The 21,077-nt window shown below is 41.1% G+C and overlaps 1 protein-coding gene across 3 annotated transcripts in view; it reads left to right on the top strand.

Annotated features, from left to right (window-relative positions):
• The window catches only part of C6 (complement C6), a 60,367-nt gene that overhangs the window by 22,160 nt on the left and 17,130 nt on the right, over positions 1 to 21,077 (top strand). The window contains exons 1-12 of one of the 3 annotated variants that reach the window (XM_039545663.1): positions 721 to 937; positions 1,028 to 1,071; positions 2,137 to 2,296; positions 3,283 to 3,439; positions 5,398 to 5,542; positions 6,707 to 6,848; positions 7,712 to 7,850; positions 10,296 to 10,496; positions 16,039 to 16,279; positions 17,838 to 17,960; positions 19,292 to 19,458; positions 20,625 to 20,850. In XM_039545663.1, the coding sequence (XP_039401597.1) occupies positions 2,154 to 2,296; positions 3,283 to 3,439; positions 5,398 to 5,542; positions 6,707 to 6,848; positions 7,712 to 7,850; positions 10,296 to 10,496; positions 16,039 to 16,279; positions 17,838 to 17,960; positions 19,292 to 19,458; positions 20,625 to 20,850 (1,684 nt within the window). In that variant the 5' untranslated portion in view covers positions 721 to 937; positions 1,028 to 1,071; positions 2,137 to 2,153. Of the gene's footprint in view, positions 1 to 720; positions 938 to 1,027; positions 1,072 to 2,136; positions 2,297 to 3,282; positions 3,440 to 5,397; positions 5,543 to 6,706; positions 6,849 to 7,711; positions 7,851 to 10,295; positions 10,497 to 16,038; positions 16,280 to 17,837; positions 17,961 to 19,291; positions 19,459 to 20,624; positions 20,851 to 21,077 lie in introns of those variants that run through there. The other 2 variants (XM_039545664.1, XM_039545665.1) reach the window with 2 other exon arrangements.

Below are 21,077 nucleotides of genomic sequence, written 5' to 3'. Positions count from 1 at the left end.
GCTGTTACCGTGTTTATTTAATGGATGACAGTCTCTTTATGGGAAGAGGGATGGGGAAGGATGTGTCTTACTAACTTTAATATTCAATGCTTCTTTATCAAAATCCAGAGAAGAGTGCACACAGTAGGCTTTATTTTGCCACTGGTGAAATATAAGTTTTACCAAATCTGCCTAAAAAAATCTCACTATAAAAAATGATGGGCCAGATTCTCAGCTGGTGTAAACTGGCCTAATTGGTATTAGGCTTATGCCTGTTCAGAGCAGCTGAGAACCTAACCAAACAGGTTTAAAGTGATTCTGTAAAGGAAAATATATATATTCACACGTGGCCATATTTTCTTCCTTGTTATATTTGACCAACTGTTTAAATAAATCATCCTATGTCTGCTTTTCCCTGGGTTTTGCTGATAATATTAAAGATGGCCATGCCCCATCAGCCTTCCCACAGACATGGTAATGTATCAATACTGCAAGATAAAGTTCATTCCTTTCTGTATATGCACAGTGTTATACAAATAAGCATTACTCGGCCTCCTACATTGTAGGAAAAGTGTGTGTGTGTCTGTGTATCCATGGGCATGTCTGTGTTTCTGAACAACCACTTTAAAATAATTGCATATTCCCGAAGGTCTACATAGTATAAAGAGAAATTCCTAGCACAACACCAAAGCATAAGATACATTTTCAAAGGTAATCACAGAGGTGCTGACAGTCAGCCAGCTTGTCTGAAAGCTATAATACCACCAGCGAATCTTTGATTAAACTGTAACTACAACAAACAGAACCTCTGCACCTCTTGAAAAGGCTTTGAAAACCTTTCAAACCAGGCTGAGGTTACATAAAACTGAAACTGACTGACTTTGCAGCCAACTATCTTGTGGTAAATTAGCAAAGTGGGCTTTTTTGCTTTTGATTTCAGTGTATGTGAAGCACCAGGGTAAGTCTACTTCTTTTAAATGGATTAATTCACCTTTATAGTGTGTGTAAATTGTATATAAGTTTGGTAATGTCAGTGTATTTATTATAGATACTCTAGCAGATCCGAACAAGTGAGCCTTTATCTACACACTGGTAAGGCATGAACAAAATAACATGAAAAGAATTTCAGTAGAGTTTGGTCATTTTTAGGTGGAAAGTACCATAACTGGATTTAGTAGGGGACCGGGAAGCAGGAACTCCAGAAAAGCCAGAAGTTCTAATCTCTGCTCTGCTACTTACGCACTAGCAAATCACTTAACTTCTGTGTTCAGTTGTTAAATGTGAATAATACTTTTATCAAAAATCATCCTTCCTTCCAGAGTTTAGTCATTGATGTAACACTTTGAAGAGCTTTGTATATTTTCTAAATATTATTTTCCAAGGACCATTCTGTAATCTGATCACTCATCAAATACATATCAATTGATATGCAGGAATTAGTAGTGGGCCAGCATTCATCCCTGGCTTCCTTCTCTGCTGAGCCTGGGATAGTGGGAGTTTGTAGCTTTGACAGGCAGCCCAGTGAAATAAAACAGGAATTGAAATGTATTTGATGGTGCTCAAGGTAGCAAGGAAAAACTGTAGAAACAGTGGCCCCATGCAGCAAAGACTTAAGCACAATGGTTCATTTTAAGCCTGTGACTAGTCCTATCGAAGGTTTAGGGTCAAAATGTATCTGATGTTGGTTCATTAGGGGATAGTGTTCGATTGTTTCAGGCTTAATTTGAAACAAATATTGTTCCTAATCCTGTTTTTATTCAAGCAAAATACCTATTGGGAATACCCCTGAGCAAGGATAGCAGGATCAAATTATTCTTGGTCACATACATGAAGATTTAGACAATTTCTTAATCCGAAATGGTGTTAAAAATATTCATTTAGGGCTCAATCCTACTCCCATTCTAGTCAATGGCAAAACCTCTATTGACTTGTGTGACACAGGGTTGGTTCTTAAAATATTAACAGATAAATCCCTCGAACAATAATCACTTTCCAGAAATCTCGTCAGCTCCATGGTATTTTGAAGGAGATCTCTGCCTTACCGTACTTTCAAAATTAAGATAATGAAAAACAAATTATTATTAAGAGAGGGGCACAAAAAATGTGTATGTTCCAATGTATGTTGCTCTTGCGCTGAATATTCATATTTTTGTGTAGCTGGACACCTTCAAACTATGGACAAGAGTATATTTGTGTGCTTTATCCTCCTGGGCACGGCGATTCAGAGCAGCCAGGGATGCTACTGTGAACATTACCCCTGGGGCGCATGGTCAAGCTGTTCAAAAACGTGTAATTATGGAACCCAGACCCGGCAAAGGTAGGTGTGAACTACCATTCTGATTTCACCTCTTCACTTTTCTGTTTCAGGTGGACTGTTAGGAAACTATCACTTTGGGGCTGGCAAATCTAAAAGTAGCCAAGGACTTGCAGTATGCTATGTACAAATCCTTATTTGTCTTTTGGAAATTGTTGCATCCATAACCTATAAGGAAAAAAGAACAGTTGGCCTGTCCCAGTGCTTAGATGATGATTAGATACGAAAAGTTTAAAGTCTCATCACAAAGTACATTTGAAAAAAATGGAGATGTCTCCAAGTGAATCTTCCTTGCTCACGAACCTTGTAGTGAGGACATAGAACAGCCCAATATTAATTTATTCTGGTAATGATGGGTTCAGTCCTGCATTGCTCCAGTAACCAGTATATATGTGAGTGACCCACCATCATCCAAGCCAACTCAGGAGTGATACTGATGAGCTTCAGAGTGCTGCGCTCCTTGGCGGGAAGGTCCGGCCATTGCAATGCACTGCCTTTGAACAGGTATAAAGGAGTCAAACTTGGCAGTCTCAAAAAAGCTTGTCTCGTAAATATTGAATTCTGCATCAGTGTTTTAATTCTTCAACAGAAGGTAAATCAAGCCTAACTTCAGAGGTACAGGTTTCCGTGTTACATTGGTATATCATCCAACTGGATTCTTCTTTCTTTCATGCACGGAATCCACTCCTTATCTGGTTATTAAAATCTGATCTTTTTCTGTTCGCATCTGCTGGCACCTTGCCATAGAGATGGACCTGAATCAAGACTCCTGTTCCATTAAACCCCGAACATGGAGGAAGTTTGGATGGGTTGGATCCAAATTCACAACTGGCCCTTATTATAGTGATCGGAAACCAAAAACCTCAGATGTGAACATCTCCCACCCCACAGCTGGAAGAAGCTCGCCCCTGGATCCAAATTTTGCAGCCAGTTCCCACTTTTTAACGGGGCTCTAACTAAATTAATCATTTTAACTTTTTACATTTTAGGCAAATAAAAATGGATGATTATTATAGAAAAAACTTCTGTGACCAATTGTGCACAAAGCAGGAATCCCGGGCATGTAACGAGCAGGCATGTCCTATCAACTGTCAGCTTGGAGACTTTGGTCCTTGGTCAGAATGTGACCCGTGTGTTAAAAAACAAGTAGGTGGAAAATAAATGTGATGGGTGAGTGTGAGGAAATGTGACTGTTTGTTTTATTTGCATTTCAGCTACTGAACCACATGGCAAACTATTTTGCACAGTCCAAGGGAACAGGGGAAATCAATAATAAATTGGCATCAGGGCAGGAATTGGAGGGAGTCAGTTACAAAGAAACAGCTCAGAATAGAGAGAGAGGTAACATGTTGGGATACCACAAATAATTGTCACACACATGTTCATACAAAAAGGCATCGAATCTGCCAAGTCTCCTTTCTCAAGGGGTAGTGTTATTACTAGGAACAAGTCTCCTGTAGATTTAGTAAATTCTGCCATCAAATTAACAAGTCTCTTTGGGTCACTCCAAAATGACAGAGCTGTATGAATATTCCACAGGATTTGTCAATACATTCTAAAGTGGGGAATAATTACATTGATGGGGTCATATCATCCACTCTAATGGGATTTTAAAAAAAAGATAAAAAGGGTGCAAATACTGTCCTAGTCTGGCAGTGGGAATTAAGACTGCTTCTTTCACCATTCATTCCAACTCTGCTTCTAAAGGCAAGAGTTTCAAAAGTATTTAGGCACCTAATTAAATCTTTAGGGTCAGATTTTTCAAAGGTGTTTCAGAATCCGATGAGACCAATCCAGGTAGCTAATTCTTAAGAGAGCCATGCTGCCGAAATGCAGCATGAATCCAGAAAGAAGCATATAATGGCTTGCCCATCTCATGGATGCCCTAAACCATGTGGGATTTCCCTCATGGAGGGCAGATTATCCCATTGTGGCATTTTACACCTTCCTCTGAATTATCTGGTGCTGCCATTGTCTGAGACGGGATATTGGGTTAGATGGGCCATGGCGCTGATCCAGTTAGGCAATTGGTATGTTCTGTGGAATTTCAGACATCTATGTGCTTAGATAATCATGCTTCCTGCAGCTCCTCAGGCTACCAAACTGCTCCGCCCAAGTGGGATGTGTGGGGAAGCATGGATGTTTTCCTTAGGAGATGATTTAGCTCATGTGGTATTTTTGTGAAGAAAGTGCTCTGCCATCAGTCTGCACCATCTTCTCTCTAGAGCCAGGTAGAGCTGGTACAGAGAGGGACAGCAGGAATCGAGAAACACAGCAGCAGCCCCACATACAAACACCAAGAGCTTCAGGGAGCAATCACTCACATCTTCATGGCGCATTTTTTTAAACTATACAGAAAACGGGTACTGGAATAATTTGTGTAGTGGGGTTGTTCAGAACCACTGAACCAAACTGTAAAGCCTGTATATGTTGGAAACCACTTCAAGCCAGGGGGTGCAGCAGCACCCCTAGTATCCCTAGTTCCAGCACCTATGGTACAGAACCCTCAGCCTCTCTTGTTTACTCAGTTTTTGTTTAGAAACATGTATATGAAATACTGCCTTGTTTTTAATCACATAGATGTTGATGCAGTGTATTTTTCTGTTTCAAGCTAAAAAATTGGCTTGAATTGATGATCTACTCCACCCCACCCTCATACACGTTCCCCTCCAGCCTTGTACAAATCTCTCTCTGGTCTCTGGATAATGCTTGGGAGCTTTATATAAATGACCTTGAAGACAGAAGGGTGTGATTTTCAAAACAAATACAAAGATAAGACTAAATAAATTCCAAACGATTGGAAAGGATGACATGGGCTGAGAGATGGTGCATAGAACTCAGCATAGTTAATATAGTAATGCAGTTATGGATCACAAACAATGAAGCCTAGAAGAAAATATGATCGTGACTGCAAACAAAGATACATAGTGGGTCTGATTCTGCTCTGCTTAACCCTGGAGTTACACCCACGCAATTCATGCAACTCCAGTTCTAGTCAGCAGCAACCAGCTGTGTATAGCTCTGCCCACTGCTCATTAATACTATCCTACTAGTGAATAAGTAAACACAAAAATAACCCCTCTGTTTTTCCTGTTTCCTTTCAGTTTCGTGTCAGGTCCTTGCGGCGCCCATCTCAGTTCAGGGGACAGGCCTGTACTGAACAATTGGTGGATTCCCGGAGGTGCTTCCCAACTAAACTTTGCAACATAGAGGAAGTTGACTGCAGGAATAAGTTCCAGTGTGAAAATGGTAATGGTGCTATTCACTCCATAACCACTAAATCAGATGTTCAAATCAAAATAATAAAGGTAAAATAGGCTGCTTATTTGAAAAATGACATGCTGTGTGTACTCTCCAAATCCTTCATATGCATTTGTGGAGTTTTGGAAAGACGTTAAAGAGAATGGATTGCCAAGGCATTTGTGTGCAAAATAGGAGCTTTATATCTTTGTGCTGCTTCCTTCTGTCTTCATTGTGTCTGCAAGAAACTTGAGCCAGGGCAGATTGTCCGGTGAGCTCTGTTTACTGAAGAACAGCAATGCTCTAACAAGGAGAGATTCTTTGCATGGTTGCATGGGTTCTTCTGTGTGTGTACATGGCCCTTTAGAGTTTTAGGACTTGTTTTGTACCAGTTTAACTGAACTAGTGCAAAGTTCTGGGTGGACGCTCTTAAGTAGATTTAAAGGTGACTTATGTAGGTTTAGCTTTGGCCTGTTCCTCAATTAAAATGAGCCCGAGTTAAACCAAAGAAAGTATCCTTTTTCTTTTGTAGAGAAGCAAAGTTTGTGTTGTAAATGGCTTGTCTAGTTTTTGTAAAGTCTATCCATGAGTAAGTTTGTGTAGAAGGTTGGTTTTTCATGAGAGTATCTAATTTTGAGAGTTCAGTCTTAATCTTCCCCTGTTTGCTGTATAGGATGTTGATCAGGTGGTTTCGCAGTTTCTTTGAGAGTGTGTGGCACAATCTGTCAGCATAGTCTGTGTGATATGTAGATTGTAATGGATTTTTTACCTTTAGCTGCATCCGAAGAAGTGAGCTGTAGCTCACGAAAGCCCATGCTAAAATAAATTTGTTAGTCTTTAAGGTGCCACAAGTACTCCTGTTCTTTTTGCGGATACAGACTAACACGGCTGCTACTCTGAAACCTGTCAAAGAAAGTATGTTCACATAGGCTTTTGGCAAATCTTAAGTTAAACCAGGGCAATTCTGCATGTGGCCAACCATTAGAACAAGAGAAGCTGCTCCCAACTAGAACAATGAAGGCATTTCTGTTATTTCCTTAGAGTTCTTTTCTTCCTGCAGACTCATACCCCCTAATTATTGAAGCATTAGAAGCATCTCTGTCTTACCCTCATTCTAATGGACAGACCTATTGTATGAAAAATATTTTGGCTTCTGCGGTTTCTCTGGAACAGGTCGCTGCATTGCCAAAAGTTTGGAGTGCAATGGAGAGAACGACTGTGGGGACAACTCAGATGAAAGAGACTGTCGGCGGATAAAGACCGTGTGCAACAGGAGATATGAGAGTATCCCCAGTGTACAGTTAATGGGCAATGGGTATGTTGCTTTTGCTTGCCTTTTTCAGGTTATGGTGTTTTTATCTCATTAACATTTACGTAAATGAGGTAGTTAGTCTCTGAAGGCTGCACTGGTACATTAGTGAATCAGACTGCACCAAATACCTGGTATCTTTTTATTAAGAATATCAAAAAATTATAAGAATATAGTTAAGCACAGAGGCACGGCACTCTCTTGTTTCCTATACTGGATGCAGTAGAGAGACCCATCCATGCACTAGTCTCTGGGGGGTTGGGCCCCCACCCATGGGCCCTCTTGGCAGCCTGGTCTCCTCACAATGTAACTGTACATTTCTGATGTGTCTGAGCCCTTCTGTCGGTTGGAGAATGTTTCCCTAAACATTTCTTATTCTGCACTACATGTGAATTTCTTTGATTAGATTTCTACCCAACATCATTTAAAGTTGTTTTGTTTGCTACAGTCGGCTGAAAAGAACAATTTTACTGGATGACTGTATGCAACTCGCTCTTCTGCCATAGAGTGCTTCTAATCCAGAATTGAACCCAAAGTCCCAGAGCATAGCACAGAGGGGATATATGTGCAGCCTCTTCAAACATTACAGCCCTAGGTACTCCAGTTCCCCAGTGATGGGTGTGACATAGGGTTCTGGATCAATAGAGACAGAAAAGCAGGAAAGTGTAGGTGCATTTTTGAGATGCATTCTTCATGAGTTCGGAACTCTTGTAGGAAGAATTTCTTTCAAAGCATCAACATAAAATCCTTTGATTAGATCTTTAGTTGATGTAAACCTACATTCTCTTCAACTATGTTGATTTACACCAGGTTTTAGCCCTATTATTTTTCTATGTCTTTTTAACTTCTGAAAATTACTTTCTTTCTAGTTTTCATCTTCTGGCTGGAGAGAGCCGAGGAGAAATCCTTGATAACTCATTCAACGGAGGAAAATGTACAACTGTAAAAGGCAATGACACAAGGAAATCATTTCGTGTTCCTGCAAATCTTGAGACTATCCGCTTTCAGGTACTGTCTGAGGAGTAAAGCCACTAAACAACAGCTCTGCTATGAGATGTCCATATGAGAGAGATGGGTGTGTTAAGCAGTGATATATTCTAGATTATGACTCAAGAAAAGTACCTAAGGGTACTGTAACTCCTCACTTAATGTTGTAGTTCTGTTCCTGAAAAATGCAACTTTAAGTGAAACAATGTTAAACCAATCCAGTTTTCCTTTAATATTTAATGTAAATGTGAGGGGTCAGGTTCCAAGGAATTTTTTGGGGGGCAGACAAAAGGCATTATATAAAATACAGTACTGTGCTGTACTTGTGGTTGGGAAGTGCCCCTGGCTTACCCTACACAGGCACAGCTCACTACAGGCAAGGACACCTTCTCAACGGCAGCTTCCCCGGAGAAGAACAGGTGCCGACTTTGCTGGGGGATTCTCCAGGCCTGCCTCTTCCTGTCCCCACTCCACTCCAGGCCCACCTCTTCCCACCCCCACTCCTCCTCCTCTCCGGAGCAGCCGCAGCTGCACTCCTCCCCCCGCTCCAAAGTCCTAAGCGCCGCCAAACAGCTGTTTGGTGGTGAGGGAAGCACTGGGAAGGAGGCGGAGGAGGCAAAGAAGAGGAACTTGTGCAATGTTCCCTTGTAAAGTCGCTGCTCTTCCATAGAATTTTACAAGCAGTAGACAGAACAGGCAGCCAAACAACGTTATAAGGGAGCATTGCACAACTTTAAACGAGCATGTTCCCTAATTGAGCAGTGATGTAACTTTGAAACAATGTTAAGCAGGAGGACGTTAAGTGAGGAGTTACTTTACATCCCTTTGGAGACAGATCATTACAGATCTTTATTGATGTTGTCAGAGAAAAACTAGTTCTCACTCTTTGGTTGGGTGCAGCAAAATCAAATACTTTATTTATTCTCAAGCAATTGCAAAGAGGGAGGGAGTGCCCTAGGACACAGGGTTTCCCCCTCCTAGGCAGGTCTCTCCACTAGTAAACAATTACAGCAAGCATTTATACTTTTTTGTTACCTACAATAATGAGCAACAGCTGCATTTTGTTTATACATAGGCCATCTTATCTTATTTTTCTCACTTCTGTTCAGACGCCAAGTTACATTCCTCATTATCGACACAAGGTCGCAACGACTTCTCCCACAGTTCTTTCCCACTCGCTTCACACAATCCCAGCGACACAAGATGGCAACGACTTCTCCCACAGTTCTTTCCCACTCGCTTCTACAAATCTCACGTTATTAGGGCTACAGTTAGCCTAACTCTTGCTAACGGAGACTGTCTTGCACTAAGATCCCCTACAAATCCCTGTCAGTTCTTTCTCTACTTCCACAATGTCAATGGCAGCTCTGTTGATGGAATAAGGGCAAAGTGTGCAACAAGGTCCGCACCATGGATGAGGTCCACATTGCAGATTTTGTCCTAACTGCAGCCATATTTTTTATCAGTGACACAAGAGGTGTGATTGCACAAAGACCACACTTCCAAAGGTGCTTTGTAAAGAGTTGAACTGGATTTGCATGTACACAGCTTGTAGATTTAGTAGCCATCCAGGTTCAAGTGTAGAAGAGTGCAGAAATGTTTAATTATGGGAGAAGCAAATTGTTTTGCTCCATGTCTCTGCAAAGCTGTCCTCATGACGTAGTGAGTTTTCATCCACCAATAGAGATTAGCAAATTACAGAAGGTTTCGAGGTTTGTGCTGTATGTATGGCTGGATCTGTATATACATGTATACAACATGCTTTGGGCTGGAAAGGTCATTGGACCAGAATCTCGCTCTTAGGTTCCAGTGCTTTGTAGTTTGAAATAAGCTAGAGATTCTATGAGAATAGCCTTGCTCATAGTATTGCAGTTCTTTCCATCCTGCTCCCAGCTTAAATCAAAGAGTGGAGCAGTGTGCAGAACAAGAAATGGACAAAAACCCAATCAAACTAACATGAACTGAACTTTTTCAAATTTCCCAAAATGTTTTATTTTGGATTTGCTTGAGTTTGGGCTGAAAATGTGGATCATTTCTTGTTTTATGCAAATCAGTTGTCTCATCCCTTGCAAGTAACTTCGTACATGCAACTGCAGAAGGGCTGAGCTCCTTTGAATATCAACAGCTTTAAAGCATGTTGAAAGTGGGAAATATTAAGGCTTTTCAGACACGTTTTCAAAGTCTGACATGTCAGTTGCACTTGAAACTTTGTACATTCAAATATGTATTTGATATATAAATGAATAACTGCATGCAAAAACACCCATTTGACCTATTTTCATATCCAAATGCCTTTCTGTGCATATACCTTTGTCACATTTTAACCATCAGCTTCTAAAAACAGTCCCTCATGTAATGAATGGACTTTTTTTGTCATTTTGTGATTCAAATGTGTTGCTCCCAGAAAATTTTAGAACTTCATTATTTAATAATATTCCAATGAACAACCCATTTCTGCTTCTCTAGGTGGAAAATGAAGAGGATGATGTGGCATCGGATTTCTATCAGGATATAATTCCTCTGCACACAGAATCTGCTAGTTATGCTTCACACACTGGCTCTGGAAGAAGTTCTTCTGGGATCCCAGGTCTCTTCTCAAAAAAGAGACGTGTAAAAATCACATCATCTTCCTCCTTCAAGGAAGCCATTGACGCCTCATATAAAAAGGTATAATAAACTAGATCTCATATTTTATTCTTTCACTCTCCATTTGTTCAATTCCAGGAATGGCAGATCTTCAAAAGATTACATTTTATAATCAAGCTAGCACAAAACTTTATTCTATGCTAAATGAGAGAAAGGAAAATGGGTACTCTGGGCTGAAATGATTGTCAAGCCCAGATTACCTCTTAGTTTAAGAATAGGCAATTTTGTTCACTTGAGTGAAATATAAACATTTTTTTTTCACACATGGGTTATCACCTTGCCCTTAAATGACTTCTAGGAGATAGATCCACATTTTATACCCATAAAATTTCATTGGACTTGCGTATGAATAAGAATTTTTTCTCCCTTATGCCACAAGAGTTACCTATAATATACCTTTAAACACATACAACTGTGTGGAAAAGTACCACGTCAGCACATCATAGGTTACCTCTCTTCTAAGAGTATATCAGAGTTGAGACTAACAGGTCAGGTAACCCTACCCTTCACTCCAAGCCCGGACAGTCAGTTGAGAAAATCGCCTAGATGAAATTAAGTTCAATCAGGATTTGTGATTTTATAAATATGGGAATAAATCCACATTATTTTTCACCTCCGGTTACTCTCGCCTTATAATACCAGAGTCTTGGAACTGTCAAGTTATTGGTAGTCTATCCAATAGTTATTGAACTAGAGCATACCTTGATTCAAAGATTTCCAGTGATACAGAATCCCTGATAAATTGTCCAATGGTTAATCACCCTCACTACTGTTGGGTTTTTTTTAAATAGCACCTTATATCTAATCTGAATTTGTCCAGCTTCACTTTCTAGCAATTGGATCTTGTTATATATTTGTTGGCTAAACTGAAGAGCCTGCTACTATCAAATATCTGTTTCCTGTGTATACACTTATAGACAGCAATAAAGTCACCCCTTGACCTTCTTGCTGATAAATTAACTAGATTAAGCTCCTTAAGGATCTTTCTATAAAGCATTTTTCAAATCTTTTAATCACATTCATGACTCTTCTCTGACCCTTCTCAAATTACGTAACATTTATTACTTGTCCTATTCTGTAGGTTAAATTTAGGAAGAGCCGTGACAAAGTTATCTAGTTTTCAAAGACACAAGCAGAATATCTTTAAGATCATTCATTGTGAATTAATTGGTTAATAACTTCACAGCTCTTTGCATTGTATAGCATTTTGAACCAAAGTATTTCCATTATTTTTTTATCACTGAACTCCTACCCTGCCAATGAAAAGGAACATTGCTTTGAGACCAATTGTCAGGATGTACCAGAAGTATTTGGCAGGTCAATAACTGCCTGTTCTAAAGTCCATTGAAATCAACAGAGAGACTCGTTCTGATTTTAATGGATTTTGGATTAAGCCCGTTTGCTTTGACAGGTGATCCTAGTACACTGGGCAGCAGTTAACTGGTTAAGATTGAGTTTGAACTACTTAATTCAAGAAACCATTCTCCACAAAAATAGGGTAGTTATCAATGTGCAGCGCTTTTCTTTGCTACTTCTATATGTATTTGAATCCAAAATGAATGAACACAAAATCACAAAAATGCTGACATTAGCATATCAAATAAAACATGTGGCTTATGATGTTTTTAATAAAAGGATAATTTCCCCCAAAAATGAAAAAAAAATCAGAGTTGTTTTTAATGTCTGCAGTGAAATGATAAGCTTCTTCCAAAAACTATTATTTTTTCATAACTTAACAGCTGCCAAGAATCCTATTGAGTGGAGAGGGAAGAGTTTAATAAGAATGTATCTGTATGGTTTTTCATGCATAAAGAGTAAACAGGCACTTCTTTTCAGCCAGAATGGCTGTAATCTTAGGTTAAGAACCACAGACCAAGAAAGAACAGAAGTAAAGTCCTCACCAGAGAGTACACAGTGTGTATTTACCATCTCTGACAGTCCATATTGAACTGAATGCAAAATGACTTCTGGCCTCTGCAGATCAGAGACACCTTAGAAATTTAACAGGGCAGTACACAACAGAGAAAACAGAGAGCATAGTTAAATATGCCACAGTAGCTGCTGCTTCTAATCATGATTAGGGTGGTGCAAAAGCTAGCAATGGATCCAGAAACCTACCTGGCTTTCTGGTTTCCTTACAAGATGGTCAGAAGATTGTCTAACATTCATGAGTGTTAACATGAGTTTTAAAATTTAACCTAGTTTGAGAAACCCTAGCCAGTTTGTTTCACAATGGAATCTTTTTTAAAAATAATTTAACATGTGTGGTATGGTAGTTCCTAAGGGTCGGTCAAGAGTGGGGCCTCACTGCACAGAACAGTAGGCATTCCCTGTCCCAAGAAGCTTGTAGTCTAGTAGATAAGACAGACATTGGGGGAGGCAGGGGCGGCTCCAGACCCCAGCACGCCAAGCACGTGCTTGGGGCGGCATGCCGCAGGGGGCACTCTGCCGGCACCGCGAGGGCGGCAGGCGGCTCCGGTGGACATCCCGCAGGCATGCCTGCGGAGGGTCCGCTGGTCCCGTGCGGCTTCGGTGGAGCCGGCCCTGGCCCCTGGGGGGAGGAAAGGGGTATAAAACACAAGCACAGTGAACAATGTGATGGTAGAAACAATGTCATGTTAATTCCAAGATATTTGGGAAAGGAAGGAATTAGGGCGACAGGGCAGGGGAGAAGAGCATATGAGAGGAGGAGTGGAGTGAAGCTCTGGTGAATAGACTGGGAGGGGAGCAGAAGGTTTGGAGTGATGGAGGCGAGTAGGGAGGTTGGAGCAAACTGCCAGTCAGGTACAGGACACAGAAAGCCCAGTCAAAACTGTAGCAAGTTGTCTGGATGTCTGAAGGCCCCTGCTTTGGCTGCTTCTGCTCCAACCTGCTGGAGTCTCTGGCCGGCTCCTCTCCGCAGTTTTCTCCTATGCCCAAAATGGGATTTGGGGGGAGAGAGGGACACCATCTGGGTTCTAGCGCCCCCAGAGTGCAGGGGGTCACCTCTGTACTATTGTTGATCCAAAGAAAGCAATGGGGACAGCAGTGGCCCCAACTTGGACCCATTTTTCCCCGTCCCCACCAGGGCAGCAGTCCCTGCTTTGGTTGCTTCTGCTCCTACTGGCTGGAGTCTCTGGCTGAAATCACATGAATCTCATGGGTTCAATGTACAACCAGGTGAAACGCAGTCATTTTGACTTCACTTTGAGTTTGTCCTTATTTAAAACTCAGGGGGATGAAACAGTATTGCTTGAAATCAGAGAAAATATCCACATAAATTAATTGTATATCCCCTTCTCAATCAAAACTGCCAAGTTTCACACTGGCCAATTGTGCTTTCCTTGGGGTTACACCACAGTCAAGTAAGTAGATTGTGTATACTTTAATTGAAGTCATTGATGTTTTTTTTCATGTAACTGAGCAGAATTTGGCACAATATCTTATTAAATAGTCTACCCTGACCAAGACAAATATTTGTGATGATATTTAGTATTCTAAGGGATAAGTTTACTACTGGCATAAGTAGGTTTTACTGATGTCATGAGGATCTCTATAGTTTTATAGGGGAAGCATCTGCCCAAAGATAATTAGATTTAAGATTTCCAAGTTGCTAGATTGATTAAATATCTTATAGTGCCAAAGATTCTGAGCCTTTCTGTATTTGAATGTAGTAATTATTGGGCAGATATTAAATTTCTGGGAAATTGTTCTGCAAAGAATTGCTTGTCACAGGCATTTAGAAATACATTTACCAGTAGAAAATGCAGATACGTGATACGCATGTACAATACAAAAGACAGCTGAATTAGACACAATTAGAAAAAATACGCTTTCTGAGCCAAGTGAAGGTAAGAACAAGGATGCAAACATTCAGTGGAAACGTGAAAAGTACCTATGCCGTTCATGGGTGGATAGGTACAAAGCCATAGAGAAAGTCCAAGAAAAGTCCTAAGAAATACTAGGGAAATGAAACTTTTGGCTAAATCCTGATGTTCTAAATCATGCAAAATTCCCATTGAAATTAATGCACATTTGGCCTGACTAAGCATTTAGGCCAATATTTTCAGAAGTGGCCACTCATTTTGGGTGCCCTGCTTGAGACATCTTATTATCAGAGTTGCTGACATGAGTTCCCATCGAATTCAGTGGTACAGGATCAGTTCCAACTTCAATTGGAACTTGTGCTACCAAGGGTCAGTTTGAATATCCCAATATGTCCTTAGGAGAAATACAAGTGGAATCTCTTAGGTCATTTATTTCCAATCTCCCTGTGACTGCAATGTGAAACGTTAAATGGGCATCCTGGAATTCAATGCAAACTCTATAACGGGAGCTAATGTTGTAATAAAATTATGACTGGACAACTGTGGGGAAAGGGGAACCTGAGATCCAGCCGAGGTTACCCTTCGGTTCCCAGCATCTCTTGGTCCGTGCAGGGGAAACCCAATCTGGAGCCATCAGGGCCCACGCATCTCCCTTCCCCACAACACCCGTCACAAGCCTTGTGAGCTCAGGGACAAAAGAAACTACTGAGAGGGAAAATTAGCAGCAGAGAGAAACAGCTGAAGCAGGAAGCTGCAGCTTCTGATTGTCATCAGTGCCACTTTTCATGGGGTTTGGGTTTTTTTTTTACTCTGGACATTCTCTCTCATCTACTGATTTGTTGTTGGCTCCAACATCATCCTGCGCCCTCCCTCAAAGTCTCTTCTTTTCAGCCTCATCCACCTGCTTTCCTCTCCCTCCCTTTGTCTTTCTATTTAGCTAACAAAATCCCAAGCATGCAGAAACTGTGAGTCAGGTGCCCTGAAATCATGAGACTGGTTTTGGAATCATGAAATTTTCAAAACACAGTTTTGTTTTCTTTTTCTTTGCCTTCTGGTTTCTGATCCCAATGGGTGCACTTGCTTTGTGGTTTCAAGCTTTTTCTCTGCCACTCTGCAGGCTAGAAACTTGAAAGCCAAGATTCTGATGCAATGTCTCGATTCCAGCTGTGGCTGTAAGAAAAACACCAAATACTGTGAGACTCATGGTAAAATCATGGGAATTGGCAACACTGACCGAATCCCCTACCTCCACCTCCAAAAACCATCCTGAAAAAATTAAAATTAATCATGGAACTAACATGATAATTGCAAACCATAGCACCTATCACTCTGCTTGTATGTTACATTCCTTCCTCCGAGCTCTGTTTGCCTTGTCTATGGGCTGTACATTCTTCAGAACAAGGACTGTCACTTATTCTGTGTTTGTACAGAATGAATGAAAGGGTCCTGAGCTCAGTTGTGGTCCCTACACACTAACATCATACAAGTAATTATTAATAAGAATACTTTTTGTCTATATGTCTATCATGCATTGAGACAGAGCCTCTAGAATATAACCAAGTGCTTGTAGTATCAAGTGGATTGATCTCTGGTTTCATTTGTGCTAGTTTACCCATGACAAAAGAAACATAAAATAGAATGTATTTGCCCCTTTTTACAATATACAAAGGGAAATGAACATATTCTCAGCCTTTTTGCCTCTTTTAGTGAACCAGAGAATAACGGTATTTAGTGTCTCATTTTTTCTTTCTTTCTAGAATTCCAACTTTATTAGGGTCCATAAAGTGATTGCAGTTTCAAACTTCACAATGAAACAGTCAGATCTGCAGCTTTCAAATATCTTTCTAAAGGCACTTAACCACCTGCCTTTGGAGTACAACTATGCTTTATATAGCAGAATTTTTGATGACTTTGGGACTCATTACTACACTTCTGGATCAATGGGTGGCACATATGACCTTCTTTATCAATACAGTGCTGAAGAACTAAAGAATTCAGGTATGTAACCTTTGGTGAGGAAAAAAAACATATGATCTATTTAGTATGTGACAGGATCAGGCCAGATGTCTACAGGAGAGTGATAGAAGGCAGATATATTAGCCCCAGGTTAAGTAGGTCCCCTTTCCCTGGGTAAAGTAACAGGGAAGGTTCCAGAACAATCAGGAACTTTCTGGAAACAATTAAGGCAGACAGGCTGATTAGAACACCTGTAGCCAATCAAGAAGCTGCTAGAATCAATTAAGGCAGGCTAATCAGGGCACCTGGGTTTAAAAAGGAGTTCACTTCAGTTTGTGGTGTGAGTGTGAGGAGCTGGGAGCAAGAGGTGCCAGGAGCTGAGAGTGAGAGGGTGTGCTGCTGGAGGACTGAGGAGTACAAGCATTATCAGAGACCAGGAGGAAGGTCCTGTGGTGAGGATAAAGAAGGTGTTTGGAGGAGGCCATGGGGAAGTAGCTCAGGGAGTTGTAGCTAACATGCAGCTGTTACAGGAGGCACTATAGACAGCTGCAATCCACAGGAACCCGGAGTAGAGGGCAGGCCCAGGTTCCCCCCAAACCTCCCAACTCCTGATCAGACACAGGAGGAGTTGACCCGGACTGTGGATTCCACCAGAGGGGAAGATCTCTGAGGTGAGCAAATCCGCCAATAAGCGCAGGACCCACCAAGGAAGAGGAGGAACTGTGTCACAAGTAGCATATATATATATATATATATATATATATATATTCCTATCATTCCCCTAATAGTGCCTGTGAGAAAAGCACTGCCCCATATTTTCATGTTTTAGTGTACACAACTCAGTAATCCAATATGGCTCTCACACAAAATAATGTCTAACCTCACAAACTTATGCAGGTCTAGGTTTTACCAAGGGAAGTGATGGATTCTCCTTCTCTTGATGTCTTGTAGAACAGATGCTTTAGTCAAACCCAACTTATTGTTCTCCATGCAGGGGTAAATGGGTGAAATTCTATGGCTTGTATGATACAGGACGTCAGACCAGATGAACTAATGGTTCCTTCTAGACCTAAAAGCTATAAACCTATGAAAAGTATTAGCAATGACTGTTGGCAGTAAATTCCTTAGAAAGATCATCAAATCATTAAAATGGAGAGAGCATTCTACAAACGCTGAAAACCTAACTTCTCAGGTTAAAGGCTGTGCTCTTGAGTTATGGTTAACTTGTGTGGCCACTGCTGGTTAATAAAGTATAGTCGGGTGCGTCAAGGAAGTACCAGCAACATCAGTACATACTTAGACAGGTATGGTAAATATGGCTCTGTCTGACATTGTTGGTACATGGGGGAATAGCAGGGTATCTCATGAAACAACAATGAGGTGAATGAAGTAATCCACAACACCTAAGTCATCTTCAGGATGTAACTGGTGGGGATGAGAATCTCACACATGGAGGAAACTAGTGAGGTGTTCTAGGTGAGGAATGCCATGAAACAGATGTAGACAAAAGGGGCACCATGTGGAAACTAGGGATGCTGTTTAGTGTTTTGTGTTTAATATTTGGTGCTTAATGCCATCATTGCTGTTTAATATTTCCCAGGCTTGACACAGCAAGAATCAACGGAATGTGTCCGCGTAGAAACAACTAGGCGAGTGTTTTTCAGAAAGAAAAAGAAAGTACATACGACGTGCACCACAAATAAACTGACTGAACGCCATGAAGGTCATTGTGATGAGAACTAAGCACTGTGTACTGTTATTTACCATGAGGGATAGTATCTGACAGTTATTGGGGTGAAACCCTAACCTCATTGGAGTCAATGGCAAAACTCCCATCAATTTCAGTGGGGCCAGTTTTTCACCTTTTGTCTCCCAAGTCAAGCATTATGAGCATTGTGGCCCAGATCCTCTCCCCTGTTCCATCCTGGCATGTTTTCCCAGCTGAGGAATCCTATCTCACAAAACTAGCATAATCATCTCCTATGCTACCTCTCTCCACATTTTCAATGTAAGGCCATGCTGGAGGTGGAAGGTGACATGTCAGGACTGCTCTGGCAAGCCCACCTGGTGGATGATCATTTGAGGACTATTACCAGCTGGCAGAGACTAAAGCAGCCCCCAAGCTGCTCTCAACTTTTCCATGGCTGAAGGTGGCACAAAATCAGACATAGAATCAGGAATCCATGACTAACTCTTCAACATCCCCCTCTTCTCTGCTGTACCAAGCAAAGCTCTGGTGCAACAGAGGCTCTACCCTATGCTTTTAGTGTACTTCTGGTATATTCAAAGAACAGTTTAGTTTCTTCAAAGTGTCAGGTAGTCATGCATCCAGCATAAATGGAAAGAACTCTTTGATCGTTTCAGGCCAAATATGCCTTCCCTCTCTCATGTGAGTGGTGCCATATGAAAGACAACCAAACTATTGAGATGTGTAAGGAAATCCTGTCCCTGCCCATTCTCTAGGCAGTTCCATATGATCTATTTTCTACTCATATTGTACTATGTCCTATCTAGTCTTAAATGTCTCCAGGGATGAGGCTTTCATCCCCTTCTTTTACGAGAAGTCCTCAAGATTATTCCACAATCTACTAAATTTCCCAGTTGAGATATTTTTCTTCATATTCAGGCTACATTTTTCTTTCTTAATTTCATAACATTACTCCTATTATGCTCCTTGGATCTGGATGAATAGTTCCTCTGCACTGAGTTGTTTACACCTTCAAGTATTAGTAGTATTTATTATTTATTATTATATATTAGAAATTTACAAAGGATCCCTTGGTCAGTGTTGCCAGAGTCACATAAATGTCAATCGGACTACCACTGTCAATAGCAAACTTTCCATTGACTTCAGTGGGAATGGGATGGGAGAGAGAGCAAGAGGGACGACCATCTCCCTGCCCTATAATTTGGTGCCCCTGTGTCACCAGCAAATCCTTTTGGCTCTTCTTAAAAAAAAAAAAAAAAAAGAATCCAATCCTTGGAGTTTGCATTGTATACAATAGAAAAGTTGTGGTTATGTTTTGAAAAACCTTAATTTTAATCTCATTTTAGGATCATTTTTGCAGTCAGCTGAACGATCTATTTCACTGGTAAAAGGTGGAAGGGCAGAATTTGCTGCAGCTTTGGCCTGGGAGAAAAAGGGGGCTTTCCCAGAGCATACAGTATTCACAGACTGGGTGGAATCAACAAAGGACAATCCTATTGTGATTGATTTTGAGGTAAGAAAAGAAAGAAAAACACTAGCAAGAAAATAAAGCCCATCATCCTTTAGGGGATCAGAGACTAGATATGGGGTTCTCAAACTTCATTGCACCGTGACCTCTTCTGACGACAAAAATTACTATGGGACCCAAGCCGGAGCCCGCCCGAGCCCTGCTGCCCTGGGGGGGTCGGGGGAGAAACAAAGCCCGAGCGCCACCACCCCAGGAGTGGGGGCCAAAGCCCAATGGTTTCAGCCCCAGGCAGGAGGCCTGTAACCTGACTCCCGCCGCCCAGGCCCCAGGAAGTGTAAGCCAACCCTGCGACCCACAGTTTGCGAACCGCTGGACTAGATCCTTCGTTCTTTTTCATCTTGTTCCCTGGAATGAGACTGGGATTATTTCACATACACAAAATATTTTAGAGAGTTTTGTAAACATTTACTAGAACTACTTTTTGTATCCCTCAGCCTGTTAAATTAACTCTCCTTAGTCCTGGGTGTCGAAATTGAAGGGTGCTGGACAGCCACAGGGAGTGAGGGGAGTCGGTGGGCCTATTTTCAGGCATCATTGGGAAGGAGGAGTCCCCTGTAGCTTGGTAGTAGGAAGGGGCTGGTTGTTTTGGGGAAGAAGGAAAGCAATGCACTAGTTGTGTGCAGAAAGTTAGCTGCCTTCCTCATTGTGCAAACTCCACCACCGCTCCTAGTTTGGAAAACATAGACTGTGACTAAACAGTAAATGTAATATTGGTCCCATCACATTGCTCACCCCTGTATATTACTGCATCTCCCGCGAGTGTACATGACCTCCGTGTCTTTGTTTACACCATCTTATCTGGTGTGATTTTTAAAATGTATATTGCTAATTCTTTGCCACTTGCCTGCTAGGCCGTCACCCTTGTGAAGAGGAAAATATAGATATGGGTGATCTAGATGTATGGAGTTTTCATGTCCAGTTAAATACCAAGAAATTGCACCATGCACCACGCTCCCAATATCTTATGCACATAGCTTTGTAGGCTCTGATCTCTTTATAAAAGATGGATTTATTTTTTTTTAGCTGTTTGGGCTATGTTGATGCCCTGTAGCTATCCATAGCAAGAAGTCAATACGGCTAACTCTGTACTGCAATGAAATTTTCACTTTATCATTCATTATATGATCCTCTGCTATGTGCTTGTCTTTTAGCTGGCCCCCATCCTGGATTTGGTGAAGAACTTCCCCTGTGCAGTGACTAAACGGCGCAACCTCAGAAGAGCTCTTATTGAATACATGGACATATTTGACCCTTGTAAATGTGCCCCCTGTCCCAATAATGGCAGACCTGTGTTGTCTGGAACAGAGTGTCTGTGTGTGTGTCAGGCTGGAACCTATGGGGATAACTGTGAGAAACGCGCACCAGATTACAAATCAGGTATTTACAGTAATACCATAATGATGCAAATATGCTCCTTCTTTCTAGCTGAACAATTTAATGTTAAAAGTTAAAGCTGGTTGGAACCTGGAGTTCCCATTCCATCAAATTCCAAACTTTCACATTTCCATTCCATCACAACAAAATATTGAAATTTCAAAGTTTCCCATCAAGGAAAATTCCACAATTTCATTTCAAACAAATAAACTAAATATCATTTTGAGTAA

Source organism: Mauremys reevesii, linkage group 6 (assembly GCF_016161935.1).
Source record: "Mauremys reevesii isolate NIE-2019 linkage group 6, ASM1616193v1, whole genome shotgun sequence".
NCBI lineage: Eukaryota > Metazoa > Chordata > Testudines > Geoemydidae > Mauremys > Mauremys reevesii.
Note: the sequence above shows the minus strand (reverse complement) of the source record. Positions and strands in the feature narration are given on the sequence as shown.